This window comes from Salmo trutta, chromosome 8, assembly GCF_901001165.1.
Source record: "Salmo trutta chromosome 8, fSalTru1.1, whole genome shotgun sequence".
NCBI classification, from domain to species: domain Eukaryota; kingdom Metazoa; phylum Chordata; class Actinopteri; order Salmoniformes; family Salmonidae; genus Salmo; species Salmo trutta.
The window spans coordinates 46,541,190-46,562,350 of NC_042964.1; the positions used below are offsets into that span (position 1 = coordinate 46,541,190).

A 21,161-nucleotide genomic window follows, 5' to 3' on the forward strand; every position below is an offset into this window, starting at 1 on the left:
TACAGTCTACAATAGGCCAACCTACACACAACCACAAAGAAACAAACCTCTGGGTTAGCAAACATGTGGTGTCTTCCTATTCATTCACCTGATTAAGACACAGTACAAACATATTCTTCCATATAAGAGATATGAGTGGAACCTCGAGCAGTGGAGGCTGCTGAAGGGGGGAACGGCTCATAATAATGTCTGGAACGAAGCGAATGGAATGACATCAAACACATGGCAACCGTGTGTTTGATGTATTTGATACCATTCCACTTATTCCGCTACAGCCATTACCACGAGACCATCCTCCCCAATTAAGGTGCCACCAACCTCCTGTCGTCAAGAGAGCCTCTTTGCCATGGTAACACTAGGCATATTTCAATCCATCTCTAAATCCGAGATAGCTTGTTGTGAGACACGTCGGTGTTACATTCCTACCTACCAGCTGTTTAGCCTTGTCTACGCTGCAATACAGACCTGTCATTGACACAACAGAACAGAATGCCTCAGTTCAAAGCTACATGAATATGCATAGATGTAGCTTAATTATGCTTGTTGTAATGGCCGCATTCCAGGTTGATGTTTTTGCAGTCGTGCTGCACGTTTCCGAGGATTGCTGTGTCATTAATAGGTTGTATGTATCAAGCGTCTCGGAGTAGCTGACATAGGATCAGATTCTGTGTTTTAGATTATAACGAGTATGATTATATGGACAGGGGAGACCTGACCCTAGATCAGCACTCATACTCTGAGACACTTGATACATACAACCCCTGATGATTAGCGCAACACAACTGCAAAAGGTTAAGTGTACCCCCTGGGCCACTTAACCTGGATCAGCACCGATGTTTCAAGCAGTGAGCAAGTGGGTGCCTCTGCTTTGAGGAATCTAGGGGTGTATCTCAGTAATCTAAAATGGATTCCTCTCCTTGTCTCCTTTCCGCCATTGGCATCCACCAAATTGCTTTCAATTTTCAGATGAGTACAGATGAAGAAGAGACGAGGGCAGGAAGCTACTCCAGACTATTGAGATGCACCCGAAGAGAGTAGTCACTGCACTGTCAATGACATAATAAACCCTGTGCTTAAACAGTCTTTATTACCAAGGGGTACAAATATGCTGTAGTGTGTTGTTTATCATTGGTAGTCACCTATCACACCATTCCAAAGGTGTGTGCGTGCACATGCACACGCATACACTCACCACAGGAGGTTGGTGGCACCTTAATTGGGGAGGATGGGCTCGTGGTAATGGCTGGAGTGGAATGAGTTTAATGGTATCAAATACATGGTTTCTATGTGTTTGATGCCATTGCATGTGTGCCGTTCCAGTCATTATTATGAGCCGTCCTCCCCTCAGCAGCCTCCACTGTCACACACACACACACACACACACACACACACACACACACACACACACACACACACACACACACACACACACACACACACACACACACACACACACACACACACACACACACACACACACACACACACACACACACACACAGCCCTTGTGGTCTCGGGGCAGTACCCATGGTAACGAACCCTGCGAATTCACTACACGCTTGTGACTCTTGGGGCTTGGGAACATAGATTATGAAACTCTCATCAGTTAAGCTGAGGTTTCCACATGCACACTCTCTCTGCGTGACTGGATGGCTGCAGCGTCTGTGTGTGTGTGTGTGTGTGTGTGTGTGTGTGTGTCAGTCAGAGGGTTCAGGGAGTATGTGCCCACGCAGAGAGTGGTAGAGAACCTTTTAAGGTACCTGCAGGGATTCAGTGGTAGAGCACCATTTTAGGTAACACGCTGTGCCACTGTAGGCCCAATTAGAGTGGAGATGACGACCTCACGAAGGCCTTTAGTGGCACTGTGTTAACTGTTAACCATCTGTCTCCACGCCAGTGGAACCTTCAACACTATAGACATAGGTTAACACACAGCGCAAGACATTGTGGCTGATGAACATAAACAGCTGATGGTCATTGCATTCCAGTCACATAATTGATATTCCGGGTTACTTAGACTACTAACTAAAGTGTTAGAACAGGGGTGTCAAACTCATTCCATTGAGGGCCTAGTGTCTGTTTTTTTTGTTAAGACCTAGACAACCAGGTGGGAGGAGTTCCTTACTAATTAGTGACCTTAATTCATCAGTCAAGTCCAATGGAGGCGCAAAAACCCACAGACACTCGGCCCTCCGTGGAATGAGTTTGACACGTGAACTCGAATGACAACAGCTAAAATGCAATCCCCTGAAAAGCTCGGCAGAAATGGAAGTCCATTGGAACAGAGAATAGTGTCCTCTTGTGGCTAATCTAAAACATGAACCTCAAGTTGAATTATTCATGACTAGGGGGTGTTTCCATCACTGCCTGTTACTTATACAGTATAACATATCAATTACCTTTTTTTAACACATAATTTCTGCCTTTAGTCAATGAAATCTCTCTATGGGAGCCGTGGTCAACCCACTGAAGGATGTGGACAGAGAGCTGGTGATTGTACTAGTATTTACTATACTCAGCACTGAGAGCCCACTATGGCTGCGTTTACACAGGCAGCCCAATTCTGATCTATTGACACTAATTGGTATTTTAATCAATCAGATCAGATCTTTAGCCAATAATATCAGAATTGGGCTGCCTCTGTGTAAAGACAGCCACAATGATTCAGCACATACCTTAGAACTGAGTCACATCTTCTTCCATGGTCTGGGTTCAGATGGTATCCTCTGGTGAAGGAGCAGGCTTCACTGTCTGTTGGAAAGTATTTTTAAAAACGTTTTTAAAGAAGATATAATACTGTGTAATTCACCATAATATAATTCCGCTAAAAGTATGTTTTTCATCAGCTCAACCTTTTATCTGTGTGTTTGAGTGTGCAAACTGACTGCTCCCAGTCCCACCTGTGACTAAATGTGATAAAATGGCACGATTTGAAATGACTGTACAACACAAATAAAATACATTTTGTCAACTCAGATTCACATGCATCATACTGTACCATATATAACTGGACAGAAGTTACAAAACAACAACAACAAGGCTAGGTTTTACAGGAAATGTTTAATTAGACAACTGAACGCATGCCAGGAAGAGCCATGTTACAGCAGGGGTATCTGTTCTCTCCTCGTCCACACTGTGAGAGACCGGAAACATACCACAAACCACCAGGAAACCTTGCTATCTGCTGTCCATTATTGCATTGACACATCAGTCTTGTTGTATACTGAGGGGGAAACACATTGTTGTATGAAAAGTTGAAGGTCTTAATACATGTTTTGGGGTTGGAGAAACATCACTAGGGTGTATTCATTAGCAGACACCATAGCAAAACGTTTAGCTATAGAAAACGATTTGCAACAAAAATGTGCGTTTGTTATTGGACAAGTTCAGGTTAGTCCCTCCCTGTTTCGGCCTGTTTGCTTCTGTTTGGTTCCTAGTGAATACACCCCTGGTACATGTTGGTATCTTTGTTTTGGCAAAAAGGAAGAATATTCACATCTCTCTTACACATGTTGCCTACGGGACTTTTACCTCTCACAGGAAACATCTAGAGACAATAGAAAAGATGCACTTAAGTAGCATTCACATGCAGCTTTAACTCAGCGTCCTCAGACTAGGTTTAGATTGAACCTTTTCCTTACTAGTTCTTACATAGAAATTCACAGCTAATGTTTATCAGGTTTTGGGTAGTATTATCTTACATAAAATGAGTATTTGGGATGAGCGAATGAAATAGGTGGATGGGATTCCAAACTCCAACGAAGAAAACTCCTGGGTAGAAAAATCCCCCATTTACGAAAAGACCAGAAGAGACAGACACGTAGAAGAGGGCTTGAGAAGCTTGTGCTTATCATCCTGAAGGCTCTCAGTCTGGATAGTGTAAAACACACAACAATCCCCTGCTCCCACTCTCAGTCTGGATAGTGTAAAACACACAACAATCCCCTGCTCCCACTCTCAGTCTGGATAGTGTAAAACACACAACAATCCCCTGCTCCCACTCTCAGTCTGGATAGTGTAAAACACACAACAATCCCCTGCTCCCACTCTCAGTCTGGATAGTGTAAAACACACAACAATCCCCTGCTCCCACTCTCAGTCTGGATAGTGTAAAACACACAACAATCCCCTGCTCCCACTCTCAGTCTGGATAGTGTAAAACACACAACAATCCCCTGCTCCCACTCTCAAACCCGTGGTTCACTTCCAAAACACGCCCCCCGGAAAAAAAGGAGGTCCTCTGTCTGTGTTTCTCAACGTGCCGCAGTTTCTTTTCTTGATTATTGATGAGCCAAAATACCAGAATATCAAAAATAAATGCAACCCTTTCACAAAACAATGAGAAATAAATAATCAGTGGTGTTCTGGTTGTATATATTTACATACATAAAGAGTCGTTTTGTTGTTGTATGTATATGTACAGAATCAATAAGCAGTCTGTTTTCCAGACTGAGCACGAACATATGACTGGAATTAGAAGTTCACACGCAACTCCAGGAGAAAGCAAAGAAAGAAAAATAACTTAAAGGGACAGGTCAAAAATTCTACTACATAATTGTTTACCCCAACAGGGGTGCAGTGGTTTGTAGGGAGAGAGAGAAGTAAATATCAAATTAAAACAGAAAGTCGATTTTTCTTTCATAAGACTCCTTTAACATAAAAAAAACCTTACATAGCGAGTAACTAGCGAGAAATAGCTTATTCAAATCATGAACATTGATTGACTACGACATGCACAATGCTTTTCAAGCCTTGGGAGGAAGAGAAGCTTGATTTTGCTGCACAGATCACAGGCTATTGTGGATTTTGTCGTTTTATATTGAATAATTCTGTTATTGAACTACAAACAATATGCAGGGCATCGTTGTGGATTGTTAACCAGCTAACTGTGCCCCATTTAATCTGTTTGACCTATAAGACAGTCAAGCTCTATGTACAAGCCCAAAGTGCTCATTCATGAGAGTCATTGTGAATCGAATCAGTTGAATAAAGTTGAGCAGACGAACTGCATTGTGGGAATTGCAGTTCACTCTCTGAAAATGACTGTGCTTCTTTTGATGTATTTCGGTTCTAGTTTGCAATCAACAGGACAAATTATTATTTTTCCTTATAGTTCTTCCAGTCTCTATATAGTGGACAATCCTCTTCCTTCTGCGCATGTCAACAAGGCCAGTAATGGACGTCCCTACTGAACTTTAAAGTCTTAATCCCTTCTGAAATGTCTTCTGAAATGTCCTGTAGGGGCCATTGTCCAAACTTGCCCAGAGGTCTGAATATGTAACATGTATCATCCTCACTTAAAATGAATGTTTTTTTAACCCCATCCCAGTCCTATAAGGAAGTAGTGTCTGTACAGGAGGGCTAGATAACTCGGTCCCCCTTGCAACACGGACCTGGACTACACAGTTCCTCAAATTGTAACCCCTGGGCCACTATATCCACATGGTTAGCATGTACAGTACGCATACGATTCCAGTTTAGCCTCAGTCTTCAATGTCCTGTTAGTCGCCAGTCTTCTCCAAGTCTTCACAGGGTATTTGCAGTGTGTGTGTGTGTGTGTGTGTGTGTGTGTGTGTGTGTGTGTGTGTGTGTGTGTGTGTGTGTGTGTGTGTGTGTGTGTGTGTGTGTGTGTGTGTGTGTGTGTGTGTGTGTGTGTGTGTGTGTGTGTGCTTTATATGTATGTTGTAGAGCATTCCATTGGGACGGTATTTTTCTGTCTACATATTATGTGTGAATGAGCATATGTCCATGACCATGAGTATTGCATTATGTGGGTTCCTACAGTATATCTTTATGGGATAGCAAGTCTATATTTTAATGTACAATATGTGTGTAAGTGTGTGTGTTGCTGTGTGTGTGTCTCAGACACTCCGCGGGGGTCTCTGTTGCTCGTGGGTCCTCCTGTTTCGCCCCTTCTTATTCTCCTGCATCCGCCTCCACTTGGCCGTGTGCTGGGGTCCACCTCTGGCCCCACTACCAGGCACCTGGGTTCCCCCCAGGGCGCCTTGGCCCTTCTGGGTGTTGGGCGTAGCCTGAGAGTTCTGGGCATTCTGGTTGTTGTTTTTAGGGGCCTGTGCCTGGGTCAGCGTACCCACATGGTGTTGCACCTTCTGGGGGTTCGTGCTCCGGGGGCTCCCTTCTTTGTTCTGCTGCTGCTGCACCGTAGGATGCCCGCTCTGCTGCTTCTGGGCATTGGGTGCGCCTGCGCCAAGAGGACTACTTTTAGGCTTTAGGCCTGAGCTTGGAGCTCCGCCGTCAGGCCTAGCCAGACTTTGGTCATTGGTGGTGATGGTGGGGGTTTTCAGACGCCGCTGCTTGCGCTCCTTCCGCCACACACGCTCGCAGAACTCCTCCACGCTGTTCAGGTCAGGGTGGTCGAGGAGGGAGAGGAAATCCCTGTACCACAGCTTGTGTTTTGTCGAGTGCCCTGTACCAGCAGGCCCACCTGCACCACCAGACCCACTACCTGCGCCACCAGACCCTCCAGCTCCACCCTGAGGCCCACCAGGCAGCAGCTCACCCAGCCTCTGTGTGGGGATGACCTGGAGGGAGAGGCGGAGGAGGGGCTGGATGAAGCCGTGCTCCACAGCGTGGCAGGTGTAGACGCCTGAGTCGGCCTGGGTGAGGATGCGGATGAGCAGGCCCTGCTCCGTGCGGATCACCCTGTCCTCCGACTTGATCTGGACAGAGAGATGGAGAGGGAAATGAGGGGGAGGGGAGGAAAGGGAGGGGGAATTGAAAGGGTGGGGTGGATTCAATATCCACTCAATATGGTTACATTTGAGTGCATGGCAATTGATTATTAACAAACTGAAGCAATTTCGGGTAATCATTTGTGAAGGTTTAGTGTGATTGCAAAGTTATTGAAAATGATTGGGACGTTATTGAGAATGATGGTGAATAGGACACATCTTGCATGCAGAGTGTGTGTGTACCCACCTCATGTTTGCGGTCCTCGTTGGGTCTTTGGAGCTGCCAGTAGATGAGGGCTCTCTGGGACTTGGGACTACACTCCAGGAACATGCTGCTGTTCTCCACTCCGTACACACTCCTGTCCTCCACATGACCCAGCCCGTCCACGTCATCTACACAGACACAAGGATAGGGTTACCAGAGAAACACCACAGTGGGTGTGTGTGTGTGTGTGTGTGTGTGTGTGTGTGTGTGTGTGTGTGTGTGTGTGTGTGTGTGTGTGTGTGTGTGTGTGTGTGTGTGTGTGTGTGTGTGTTGGGGGAGGGTGGTGCATGCTCCTGAGTGGCACAGCGGTCTAAGGCACTGCATCTCACTGCTAGAGGCATCAGTACAGACCCTGGTTCCATTCCAGGCTGTATCACAGCGGTCTAAGGCACTGCATCTCAGTGCTAGAGGCATCAGTACAGACCCTGGTTCCATTCCAGGCTGTATCACAGCGGTCTAAGGCACTGCATCTCAGTGCTAGAGGTATCAGTACAGACCCTGGTTCCATTCCAGGCTGTATCACAGCGGTCTAAGGCACTGCATCTCAGTGCTAGAGGCATCAGTACAGACCCTGGTTCCATTCCAGGCTGTATCACAACCGGAGTCCCATAGGGCGGCGTACAATTGGCCCAGCGTCGTCCAGGTTAAGGGAGGTTTGGCCGGGGTAGGCCGTCATTGTAAATAAGAATTTGTTCTTAACTGACTTGCCTAGTTAAATAAAATAAATACAAATACAATGTATGGGTTTTATGTGGGCACACGTGTGTATTGGGGTGAAGGTTGCGTGTGTGTGTGTGTGTGTGTGTGTGTGTGTGTGTGTGTGTGTGTGTGTGTGTGTGTGTGTGTGTGTGAGATGAAAGCGTCAAATAAAAATCTAAAGAGTTTGTACCATGATGCTGCAGGTCAGAGCACTGGGAGAGGGGATCTCCATTCCTGATGTCCTGGCGTCTCGTTCTCCTATGAAACAACCAAAGAAACATTCACACGTTAGATTGTGTTCCCAGTGAGTTAATAAACGTCCCTCACACACAACATATCAACCTGTTTGTGTTGGTCAGGCCACTCACTACTCTGTTTCCTCAGACTTATTTCCCTCCTCAGTTCCATCGGGAAGGAGCCAGTGATTGAGGGCTCTATGTACTGTGACGTTTCTACCACTAGAGGGCAATCTTAACCAGTGGCACAACTGACACGTGTGTGCAGTACAACTGAAGAACAGAGCAGAACTGTTTATTTCACCATCAGTCCTCTGTTAAGTCTGATGCTATTGAGTGGGTGGATAAATAACAAGAGAAAAAAATCACATTTAAAAACATGTCAACCTTTTGCTTCTATTAAAGGAATGATTCATTGTGATTTATCATTCAGGGACATGTCATTACTAAACATGAAAATCCTGACTATGTCCTCCACGACTTGAAAGACCCTTTAGTCCATACAGTGTGTGTGTGTGTGTGTGTGTGTGTGTGTGTGTGTGTGTGTGTGTGTGTGTGTGTGTGTGTGTGTGTGTGTGTGTGTCTTTCTGCTCCATGTACTGTACATGTTCATGCCGATTGCGTGTCCGAGTCATATTATAAGCCGTGTTTTTACAGCTGCGTTGTGGACATTTTCACAACCTTGCTTTGTACTGGCTAACAGATAACATGCTTCCCTGTGCTCCCTATGTTTGTCCTGGTTCTATGGTTCCCTGGTTCATCACCACTAAGATCATAGGCTCTTACGTGTCATAAAAATCTGAAGGGAGAGAGGGGAGCACAGCCAAAGGTGGAAGTCTCTAGGTCTCGTGTCAGGGTTTCTATAACCGTACAGGACATTTATAAGAGAGAGAGAGAGAGAGAGAGAGAGAGAGAGAGAGAGAGAGAGAGAGAGAGAGATTGGAGGAGCTGCAAAGGTGAAACAGATGGAGGGAGGTTTGGTTCAGGCTGATCATTCCTGTATTGGATAGTCAGATTGCTCTTCTCACTCTCTCTTGCGTTCTTTCTCTCTTTCACAAACGCACACACACACTCATGCAACAACTCACACCCGTCCAACCACACACACACAAATATAAACAACATGTACACACACCCATTTACCCACCCACACACACACATAAATACACTTACACATACATACATCCCCTCCGACGCACACACCCTGCTCCTACCCAACACACAGACACACAGACACACAGACACACAGACACACAGACACACAGACACACAGACACACAGACACACAGACACACAGACACACAGACACACAGACACACAGACACACAGACACACAGACACACAGACACACAGACACACAGACACACAGACACACACACACCCTGCTCCTACCCAACACACACACACACACACACACACACTCTTCCTACATTTCCTCCCAAGCATTCCTGTCTTTGGCTGTCTGAACACGTGCAGGGCAGTCCGAGTGCCTGCTGAGCTGAGCCCGGACGTCTGGTTCTCATTTAGCTGGAGAATAAAATATTTGGAGAGTACTGGAGCGCCCCAGCAGCCCTGACCAAGGGTGTACCACCACCCCTCTACTGCCCTCCTTCTGAGGCTCCTAGTCAATTCTCTCATACTTCCCTAGCGTAGATGTTGATCTTAGGTCAGTTTTTGTATTTGGTGTGTGTGGCTATGTGGGTGTTTTATAACTCTTGGCTGTAGGGTGAAGTGGTTCTAACACTGCTACTGGCCAGGACTGTGTGTGTGTGCGGGGAAGCATGTTTTTACCACCCCTGAGCTGTGGAATGCACAACAATCACACAAATTGAATGTGTGTACCAGTGTATTTGTGTACGTGTACAAAGGCAAGAAAAGTATGTGAACCTTTTGGTTTACCTGGATTTCTGCATAAATTGGTCATCAAATTTGATCTGATCTTCATCTAAGTCACAACAATAGACAAACACAGTGTGCTTAAACTAATAACACACAAATTGTTGTATTTTTCTTGACTATATTGAATACATCATTTAAACATTCACAGTGTAGGTTGGGAAAAGTATGTGAACCCCCTAGGATAATGACTTCTCCAAAAGATAATTGGAGTCAGAAGTCAGCTAACCTGGAGTCCAATCAATGAGACGAGATTGGAGATGTTAGTTAGCGCTGCCTTGCCCTATAAAAAACACTCACAACATTTGAGTTTGCTATTCACAAGAAGCATTGCTTGATGTGAACCATGCCTCGAACAAAAGAAGACCTAAGATTAAGAATTGTTGACTTGCATAAAGCTGGAAAAGGGTATTTACCTAAAAGCCTTAATGTTCATCATTCCACGTTAAGACAAATTGTCTATTAATGGAGAAAGTTCAGCACTGTTGCTACTCTCCCTTGGAATGGCCCTCCTGCAAAGATGACTGCAAGAGCACAGCGCAGAATGCTCAATGAGGTTAAGAAGAATCCTAGAGTGTCAGCTAAAGACTTACAGAAATCTCTGGAACATGCTAACATCTCTGTTGACGAGTCTACGATACGTAAAACAAGAATGGTGTTCATGGGAGGACACCACAGATGAAGCCACTGCTGTCCAAAAAAAACATTGCTGTGCGTCTGAAGTTTGCAAAAGTGAACCTGGATGTTCCACAGCGCTACTGGCAAAATATTCTGTGAACAGAGGAAACTACAGTTGAGTTGTTTGGAAGGAACACACAACACTATGTGTGGAGAAAAAAGGCACAGCACACCAACATCAAAACCTCATCCCAACTGTAAAGTATGGTGGAGGGAGCATCATGGTTTGGGGCTGCTTTGCTGTCTCAGGGCCTGGACAGCTTGCCATCATCAACGGAAAAATGAATTCCCAAGTTTATCAAGACATTTTTCAGGAGAATGTAAGGCAATCTGTCCACCAATTGAAGCTCAACAGAATTTGGGTGATGCAACAGGACAACGACCCAAAACACAGAAGTAAATCAACAACAGAATGGCTTCAACAGAAGACAATACGCCTTCTGGAGGGGCCCAGTCAGAGTCCTGACCTCAACCTGATTGAGATGCTGTGGCATGACCTCAAGAGAGCAGTTCACACCAGACATCCCAAGATTGTTGCTGAACTGAAACAGTTCTGTAAAGAGGAATGGTCCAAAATGTCTCCTGACCGTTGTGCAGGTCTGATCCGCAACTGCGTTTGGTTGAGGTTATTGCTGCCAAAGGAGGGTCAACCAGTTATTAAATCCAAGGGTTAACATATTTTTTCCACCCTGCAGTGTGAATGTTTACACCATGTGTTCAATAAAGACATGAAAATGTATAATTGTTTGTGTGTTATTAGTTTAAGCAGACTGTGTTTGTCTATTGTTGTGACCTAGATGAAGATCAGATCAAATTTTATGACCAATTTATGCAGAAATCCAGGTATTTCCAAAGGGTTCGCATACTTTTTCTTGCCACTGTATGTGATATGTGGGCATGTGCGTGTGTGTGTGTGTGTGTGTGTGTGTGTGTGTGTGTGTGTGTGTGTGTGTTCTTACCGCTTGGCGGTAGGGAAGTAACGGGAGCACTCTGTTCCATCCCAGGCACAGTAGGGGTCACGGGCCAGACAGCACTCAGCGCAAGCCTTCCCGTACACCTCACAGCGGTGCAAAGGCATCTGGGAAACGCCTAGCGCCGAGCCCAGGTACAGCTGTTGCTGTTTGGTGGAAAGCTCCATTGCTGTGATGGGGGTGGGCTCCTGCAGAAAGACACAGTTAGAGAAGATATAACACTCTGATTCATTTAGACACCCCCCTCATAACTCCCAATGGATTTCCCCACTCCTCCCTTTTATTTCAGAGCTAGACATTGATCATGTACCCTTCCCTTCCCAACAAAATGACAGATGTTCTATTAGACTTCCTTGAATATTTGCCTTGTAAATGCAATCAATTATGACCATAACCAGTTTCCCAGTGTGTGACCGTACCCTGAACACGGTCATCTCCTCCAGGACCACCTCTTCCAGGTCATGCCAGCTCTCTCTTGGGATGGTAACCACCTTCAGGACCGTGCCCAGGTCTACAACAGGAAACATACGTCAGTATTCAGTTATCTATCTGACCCTAACCACCTTCAGGACCGTGCCCAGGTCTACAACAGGAAACATACGTCAGTATTCAGTTATCTATCTGACCCTAACCACCTTCAGGACCGTGCTTAGGTCTACAACAGGAAACATACGCCAGTATTCAGTTATCTATCTGACCCTAACCACCTTCAGGACCGTGCCCAGGTCTACGACAGCACACATATGTCAACATCAGTGTTTATTATGCATGAATTATCAGGTAACATACCTTAATTGTACATATTCTAGACATTCATTTCAGTTGTCCCTTACATACTTCATAGTATATTTCCATGGAGAGAACACAGAAGGAATTATAGTTCCACTTCAATGCATGTCCTTGACTTCACATTGCTTGTATTCAATACACTACAATATAACTGTACAATCACTCAAGGTCAAAAGAAGGAGGCAACAAATCATTGCAGGATTTCCTTTTTTAGTTGATGTCAAGGTGAGCTTCGCTCAAGGGGACATTTGAATGGCTTTTGCGCTCACGCAGCGTAACAACCTTGAGCACAAATCCTAAATTCCCCCCCAAAAAACATGGACTTTTTAATGAGCATTCAACCAGTTGGATTGCTAATTTTAATAAAAAAGGATAATCTAAAAATAAATGAATCATATCTCACTGACCTGTTCCAATGAACATGACGTCGTACTGTCCGTCCTCGGCCTCCACCTTGTCCACCACTAGCTGGGAGAACTGGTAGTCCACATCAGTCCTCACCACGATGGGACGACCCCCGATGGGGTGCACAGGGTTAAACATGGCCGGGTGGCCCCGCGCAAAGGTGATCACATCATCAGGGAGGTCCTTGGTGGAGTCAAAGCCCCCAAACGTTTTACTGGGGCACTATGAAGAACAAGAGGCTATAGGTCAGTTTTAATACATCTATGTGTCTGGAACTGAGGTCATAGCAGGGGCACTATGGATAACAGGAGATTCTAGAGTTAACAAGTCACATTTAATACATCTACGTGTCTGGAACTGAGGTCATAGCAGGGGCACTATGGATAACAGGAGATTCTAGAGTTAACAAGTCACATTTAATACATCTATGTGTCTGGAACTGAGGTCATAGCAGGGCACTATGGATAACAGGAGATTCTAGAGTTAACAAGTCACATTTAATACATCTATGTGTCTGGAACTGAAGTCATAGCTGGGGCACTATGGATAACAGGAGATTATAGATTTAACAAGTCACATTTAATACATCTATGTGTCTGGAACTGAGGTCATATGTATTTCATGTTGAGCCGTGTTATAATTAGTAGGAAATATGGTTATTGAGATTATTGTGATGAATACTAATGTTACGTTTCCCTTTTGTAAGTCACATTACCTTGCTATAACTATTGATCTTCACCACTTCTATAAAACTAGACATGTGTGTCATCAGTCACTTGCAACTTCCATACGTAAATATGGGTTCTAAGTATCAGATTAAATGACTTTGTCTATCAGCTTCTAAGTAGCAGCTATGAGGTGCTATAACCTGTCATAACCACCATATGACTCACCGTGCCAGGGCGGGGGTAGGGCACCCTCCCCTGGAAGGGTACCCACTGGTAGGTGGGCCCATCTCGGTGGGCATAGGGACCCAGGAAGACCCTCCGGATGTCTGCCATGTTGTACATACACACTGCCGAGCCTTTGAATATGTTACTGTAGAGGGGGAGTAGGGAGGGAGGGAGGGAGAGAGAGAGGATGAGAGGAGAGGTAGAGGGAAAGAAAGAGAGAGGGAGAGAGAGAGCATGAGAGAGAGAGGGGGGAGAAAAAGGCTGTGAGACCCATCACCATCACAACATAAGACAATAACAATATCCAGATTTGATATTATAGCTGTAGAAGAGGACAGAATCAAAGCTCACCCTGACATACAACAGACAGACCAAGAAGAATGTTGTCATCATTTAATGGAGAGGATGACGGTGAGGAACATGGCTGTGATAGAATCCAGCTTCCAGAGAATGGACAGGAATTTAGGCCGGTTACCAGCGAGCGAGACCGTAATTCACCTCTAATGGAACACAGTTGGCGGGAATGATGGGAATGCTGTGTTGCAGTATTCCGCCACTGTAGGTTTTCCAATGGACAATTCCATAATGTGTTTCAAGTGGTAAAGTGTATCCGTGTGAATCGTAGGGCTGGACAGAATCATTTACAAGAAATTATTCAAGACCATAAAAATTCCTCTAGAATGAATTGAAACAAATCCATATACTGCCATAAAATATAAAATAATACATTTTAATTGACTAAATGCACATAATACTGATTATTTATGGACATGCAGTAGTTTATTGGTACATCTCAAACTGTACCCTATTCCCCTGTGGCTTGGGTAAAGTAGTGCACTGCGCTATACAGAGAATAGTATCACTTGAGATTAGAGCTGGGCGATGTGAAAAACAATCCATATCACGATAAATTGCCTGAATTGATGCGATAACGGTAAATAGAACAATTATGTTTATAACAGCAGTGGTCAACTGCACAAATATTACAAAAATAAAAAAGTGGAAAACATATTTCTTTGCAACAAGGCCTATTGAGCAAATGACACTCACTGGAGTATCTGACGTAGGCTTTGGAAAAGCAGCTGCGATTCGGCGACCAGTGCAGCGAGTGCCGCTGGCTGTTGAGAAGCTTTCTTGACATGGACATAATGCTAACTATCACACGGCTAAACTTTGTTTAACCAGCCAAACAGCTGCTCTTAGTGAAAATCTTTCTAAACCCGAAAATGGACACAATTCAATGGTTATCAATCAACAAAGAGGTAAGAATATGTAGGTTATAAGAATATGCTGAAGGCTCTAAGAATATGTTGAAGGCTATAAGAATATGTTGAAGGCTATAAGAATGTGTTGAAGGCTATAAGAATATGTTGAAGGCTCTAAGAATATGTTGAAGGCTCTAAGAATATGTTGAAGGCTATAAGAATATGTTGAAGGCTCTAAGAATATGTTGAAGGCTCTAAGAATATGTTGAAGGCTATAAGAATATGTTGAAGGCTATAAGAATATGCTGAAGGCTATAAGAATATGTTGAAGGCTCTAAGAATATGTTGAAGGCTATAAGAATATGTTGAAGGCTATAAGAATATGTTGAAGGCTATAAGAATATGTTGAAGGCTATAAGAATATGTTGAAGGCTATAAGAATATGTTGAAGGCTATAAGAATATGTTGAAGGCTATAAGAATATGTTGAAGGCTATAAGAATATGCTGAAGGCTATAAGAATATGTTGAAGGCTATAAGAATATGTTGAAGGCTATAAGAATATGTTGAAGGCTATAAGAATATGTTGAAGGCTCTAAGAATATGTTGAAGGCTATAAGAATATGTTGAAGGCTCTAAGAATATGTTGAAGGCTATAAGAATATGTTGAAGGCTATAAGAATATGTTGAAGGCTATAAGAATATGTTGAAGGCTATAAGAATATGTTGAAGGCTATAAGAATATGTTGAAGGCTATAAGAATAAAGCTGAAGGCTATAAGAATATGTTGAAGGCTATAAGAATATGTTGAAGGCTATAAGAATATGTTGAAGGCTATAAGAATATGCTGAAGGCTATAAGAATATGTTGAAGGCTCTAAGAATATGTTGAAGGCTATAAGAATATGTTGAAGGCTATAAGAATATGTTGAAGGCTATAAGAATATGTTGAAGGCTATAAGAATATGTTGAAGGCTATAAGAACATGTTGAAGGCTATAAGAATATGCTGAAGGCTATAAGAATATGCTGAAGGCTATAAGAATATGTTGAAGGCTCTAAGAATATGTTGAAGGCTATAAGAATATGTTGAAGGCTATAAGAATATGTTGAAGGCTATAAGAATATGTTGAAGGCTATAAGAATATGTTGAAGGCTATAAGAATATGTTGAAGGCTATAAGAATATGTTGAAGGCTATAAGAATATGTTGAAGGCTATAAGAATATGTTGAAGGTTATAAGAATATGTTGAAGGCTATAAGAATATGTTGAAGGCTATAAGAATATGTTGAAGGCTATAAGAATATGTTGAAGGCTATAAGAATATGTTGAAGGCTATAAGAATATGTTGAAGGCTATAAGAATATGTTGAAGGCTATAAGAATATGTTGAAGGCTCTAAGAATATGTTGAAGGCTATAAGAATATGCTGAAGGCTATAAGAATATGTTGAAGGCTATAAGAATATGCTGAAGGCTATAAGAATATGTTGAAGGCTCTAAGAATATGTTGAAGGCTATAAGAATATGTTGAAGGCTCTAAGAACATGTTGAAGGCTATAAGAACATGTTGAAGGCTATAAGAATATGTTGAAGGCTGGCTGTATTGGGTGCAGATGACTGAACTGCTCACTTTTGTGTCTCTTCAATGAATATCCCATAGGCCTCTACATTATGGACAAGGTACGTGTATGAAAACCATTATCAAAACAGCTTTTTTCATTCACATTTACCACAAAAACCAAGGTATGAATACTGTTGTATGTATGTTTTGTTAATCATCTGTATAATGACTATTTTTGGGATTCACAGACTTCACCCTCCCTACACCTCTGATGAATATATCAGGAAACCTGTTAGATCACCATGCACTGATAAATCATTCTGGCTATGGGTACGGAGAACAACAACACATTAACATCAACACGCCAGAGGATATACACATTGGACTTGGGCCTCTGCTGGGAGTTTACCTCATATTTAGATGTATTAATTCTGCTTTGCTACTAAAATCGTAAAAGACACTGACAACTACAATATGATGTTATTGTTGTTATTGTTATGCATATTATTATGATTATTAATAATAATAATACTACTATTAATAATCATAAAAGGGGAGGGGAGTTAGTTAAAAAATGTACTCCAAAAGGTTCTTCAAAAGGTTATTAGAGGAACCATTAAAAGGTGTTGTTAAAAGGGGTTATTTGAAGAACCCTTTTAAAAGGGTTACCCGACAGGTTCAATTTGAAGAACCCCTAAAGGATACTCCAGGAACCTTTTCTTTTTAGAGTGTTCCGCACAAACTGATCTGGGACCTTGGCTATGAAGCACAAACTGATCTGGGACCTTAGCTATATAGCACAAACTGATCTGGGACCAGGCTAGCAGTGATGTGGGGGGTACAGGAGCATCTGTCCCCCCAGAACCCCAGATATCAGTAAACCACTAAAGATTAATGGAGGAGCTTTTGTAAAATGTTAATTAGGGAGAAATGTAATTAACCGCTGGGCATACACAAACACTCCAATCCCTGACACGCCTGAATGGTGGACATTGAATATTGAATACACACACACATAGACACACACACACACACACACACACACACACACACACACACACACACACACACACACACACACACACACACACACACACACACACACACACACACACACACACACACACACACACACACACACACACACACACCACTGGTATCAGTACCATCGATCTATCAGCAGCAGCCTATGGGCCTCATTAAGTGGAATATTAAAAGCCAGTCCCCTGAATCCCCGGCTCTATTCATCTCTGAAACAGGCCACTTACAAAAACAATTAAACCAGTCTAATTCCTCAAAGCCTGTAATTGAATTTTCAAGTGCTGTGTTACACTACATGTATTAGAGATGGTGGAGAGGAACAGACCCGCACAGTGATTGGTTAAACAAAATGATGGGCCTGTTTTGTTTGTTAACGAGCTTGGCCTCTCCCTCTCTCTCCCCCCCTCTATCCACCTCTCCCTCTCTCTCCCCCCCTCTATCCACCTCCCTCTCTCTCCCCCCCCCTCTCTCCACTCACCTCTCCTCTCTCCACCCCCTCTCTCTTCTCATTCTCTCTGTATTCATTCTTATTATTCGGTCTGTGATTAATGATGAAGTGTTTGTCCTAATCGTGCGGCGGCGGATCCAGACAATGCCGCTCGAACACGGCACGCCGAACGCCGCCAGCCGCCTAATCCATCATCTGAAGAAGCACCCCTCGCCACCATTGTTTTTCGCCTCCCGCCGCTTTTAACTCGCTTATTTCATCTCGTACTGCCCAACAGTGTGTACAGTACAATAGAACCACGGCTCTGGAGGCTACCTCTGTCGAGGTTTGAGCGTCGGCCAGGGAGAGGGAGACGTTCCCTGGGGAGCGAGGATTGTGTCCCCCCTCCCCCACCCCACTACATCTCCACCACTTAATCAGATTTAGCTCCAAGGTTCCACAGAGTTTTACAATGAAAGGGGACAGGTAGCAGAGAATGGGGAATAGGCTAAAAGGGATTTTCAATTTGAGGAGAAGGTAAGTGGATTAAAGGAGGCAAAAAGGATTTTATAAAGGATTGTTTAGGGATTACATAAAGAGAGAGAGGACAGCAGAGATATGAGTTTTGTGTGTTTTAGTAATTTGTCTAGAATGGCTTCACTGTTATATAGTACAGATAGCAAACATAGCACATAGCAGCGTATGTGTACTATGATCAATAGTAGTAGTATTGAATACACACACAGGCACAGTAGGTTTTATGAATCATACATATCTAGATCATTACCTAGAAGTGGTGAAGACAGCATAGATCACTGGGTTCTTAGGATCTTTGGAGCTCATCAGAAAGACATCCTCTGAAACACATAGAAACCACATCAGAACATTAGCACAACCATCCCAACACCATACAGTGTTTGAATGAAACGATGCTACGATACGTACCCCTCTCGGGTAGAAAGTACCCACAGAGAGGCTCACACACACACACACACAGTTCCTTACGCAGCTCGTCGAAGTGTGTGTCGATGCCGTTGAGGCCTGGCACTGAGCAGGTCAGTCTGGCCTTGAGGAAGGTGGTCCACTTGTTGACCAGACTCCTGTGACCTCCCAGGTCATTCTGTAGGGACAGGCACACACAAACACACACACACGTTACACACACAAACACACACATGTTACACACACAAATAAACACACACTCACAATACACACACAAATAAACACACACACGTTACACACACAAACACACGTACGTTACACACACAGATAGTCTACAGACAGGCATGAAAATCCACAATATATAAGACTTGTGTGAATTCAGCTTTGGTACTGGGGAACCAAATGAGAATATTACATCTGTGTATGTGACATATTTCTGTGTCCCTGTGAATGGAGCTGTGTGTGAGAGTTTAATATATCCATGATGTGTGTGAGTTTAATATATCCATGATGAGTATGAGAGTTTAATATATCCATGATGTGTGAGAGAGTTTAATATATCCATGATGTGTGTGTGACTGCATGCTAGTTTGTTTCTGTGTCCATGCGTCCATGTGTGTTTGTGTGTCTGTCTGTGCATGCCAGTGTGTGTGCATGGGATGCTTGTGGGTGTGTTTGTGTGTGTGTTGTTACCTTACACAGTTGTCCTATGCGGGCGATAGTGGCCTTGCCAGTGTGTTCTCCATCCATGGCGTTCTCTTTGAAGAAGAGGAAGATCTTATCATCCTCAGGGTTGTCACTCTCTGGGATCAGGTTTACACCTACAAACCTGGGGTCTGACACACACAAACACACACACACACACACACGTTAACAACTACACGGGTACAAACACACACATACACACACACACACACACACACACACACACACACACACACACACACACACACACACAGACACAGACACACACACACACACACACACACACACACACACACACACACACACACACACACACACACACACACACACACACACACACACACACACACACACACACATGATCACACATTCAAACACATATGTGCAAACACAGATACATGAGCACGCAAACAAACACCAGCTTGATAAACAAACAATGACTAATTTTCACCAGGGCTTAACCATGAAACCCTAATATCCACATTAAACCAACCGCTATTTAATTCCACCATGTCCTCCATCCTCCAGTCCTCCATAACCCCTATTAGAAGACACCTCCATCCTCCAGTCCTCCATAACCCCTATTAGAAGACACCTCCATCCTCCAGTCCTCCATAACCCCTATTAGAAGACACCTCCATCCTCCAGTCCTCCATAACCCCTATTAGAAGACACCTACATCCTCCAGTCCTCCATAACCCCTATTAGAAGACACCTCCATCCTCCAGTCATCCGTAACCCCTATTAGAAGACACCTCCATCCTCCAGTCCTCCATAACCCCTATTAGAAGACACCTCCATCCTCCAGTCCTCCATAACCCCTATTAGAAGACACCTCCATCCTCCAGTCCTCCATAACCCCTATTAGAAGACACCTCCAACCTCCATCCTCCATAACCCCTATTAGAAGACACCTCCATCCTCCAGTCCTCCATAACCCCTATTAGAAGACACCTCTATCCTCCAGTCCTCCATAACCCCTATTAGAAGACACCTCCATCCTCCAGTCCTCCATAATCCCTATTAGAAGACACCTACATCCTCCAGTCATCCGTAACCCCTATTAGAAGACACCTCCATCCTCCAGTCCTCCATAACCCCTATTAGAAGACACCTCCATCCTCCAGTCATCCGTAACCTCTATTAGAAGACACCTCCATCCTCCAGACCTCCATAACCCCTATTAGAAGACACCTCCATCCTCCAGTCCTCCGTAACCCCTATTAGAAGACACCTCCATCATCCAGTCCTCCATAACCCCTATTAGAAGACACCTCCAAACAAACCATATGACTCTGATTCTATGTATTATACACTTCAGCATGTGTCCCAAATGGCACCCTATTCCCTATATAGTGCACTTCTTTTGACCAGGGTCCATAGGGTGCACTACATAGGGAATAGGGTGCCATTTGGGACACAACCCTAATAAATCGATTGCAGCTTTCGGAGTGCGAGGAAATCAAACTCCTAAATGACTTGAGCCAAGAGCCTAGGGCTTGAATATCCACAGCTAGAGGGATAGAGCTCTTTACGGAAAACTGATCTGGGAGCAGTCAGTCACGGAGGCGTCGGCACGGGAAAGGCGAGATGGCGTTTCGCCAACCCAACTGAGTTAGAGAGAGAGAGCAACAAGCGGGGCAGTGTTACGGTGGTGGTAAGCTCCACACACACACACACACACACACACACACACACACACACACACACACACACACACACACACACACACACACACACGCACAAGGGTGCGAATA

General features: G+C 43.9%; 1 protein-coding gene across 2 annotated transcripts in view; it reads right to left on the minus strand.

Annotated features, from left to right (window-relative positions):
- Nucleotides 1-3,041: 3,041 nt before the first annotated feature.
- LOC115199107 (semaphorin-3aa) overlaps nt 3,042-21,161 on the minus strand; it is a 64,024-nt gene continuing 45,904 nt past the window's right edge. For both annotated transcript variants that reach the window (XM_029761676.1, XM_029761677.1), the window contains 10 exons: nt 19,393-19,535; nt 18,763-18,877; nt 18,545-18,614; nt 13,525-13,669; nt 12,634-12,853; nt 11,857-11,948; nt 11,426-11,625; nt 7,847-7,914; nt 6,940-7,085; nt 3,042-6,680 (listed from right to left, as the gene is read on the minus strand). In XM_029761676.1, the coding sequence (XP_029617536.1) occupies nt 5,862-6,680; nt 6,940-7,085; nt 7,847-7,914; nt 11,426-11,625; nt 11,857-11,948; nt 12,634-12,853; nt 13,525-13,669; nt 18,545-18,614; nt 18,763-18,877; nt 19,393-19,535 (2,018 nt within the window). In that variant the 3' untranslated portion in view covers nt 3,042-5,861. The remainder of the gene's footprint in view (nt 6,681-6,939; nt 7,086-7,846; nt 7,915-11,425; nt 11,626-11,856; nt 11,949-12,633; nt 12,854-13,524; nt 13,670-18,544; nt 18,615-18,762; nt 18,878-19,392; nt 19,536-21,161) is intronic.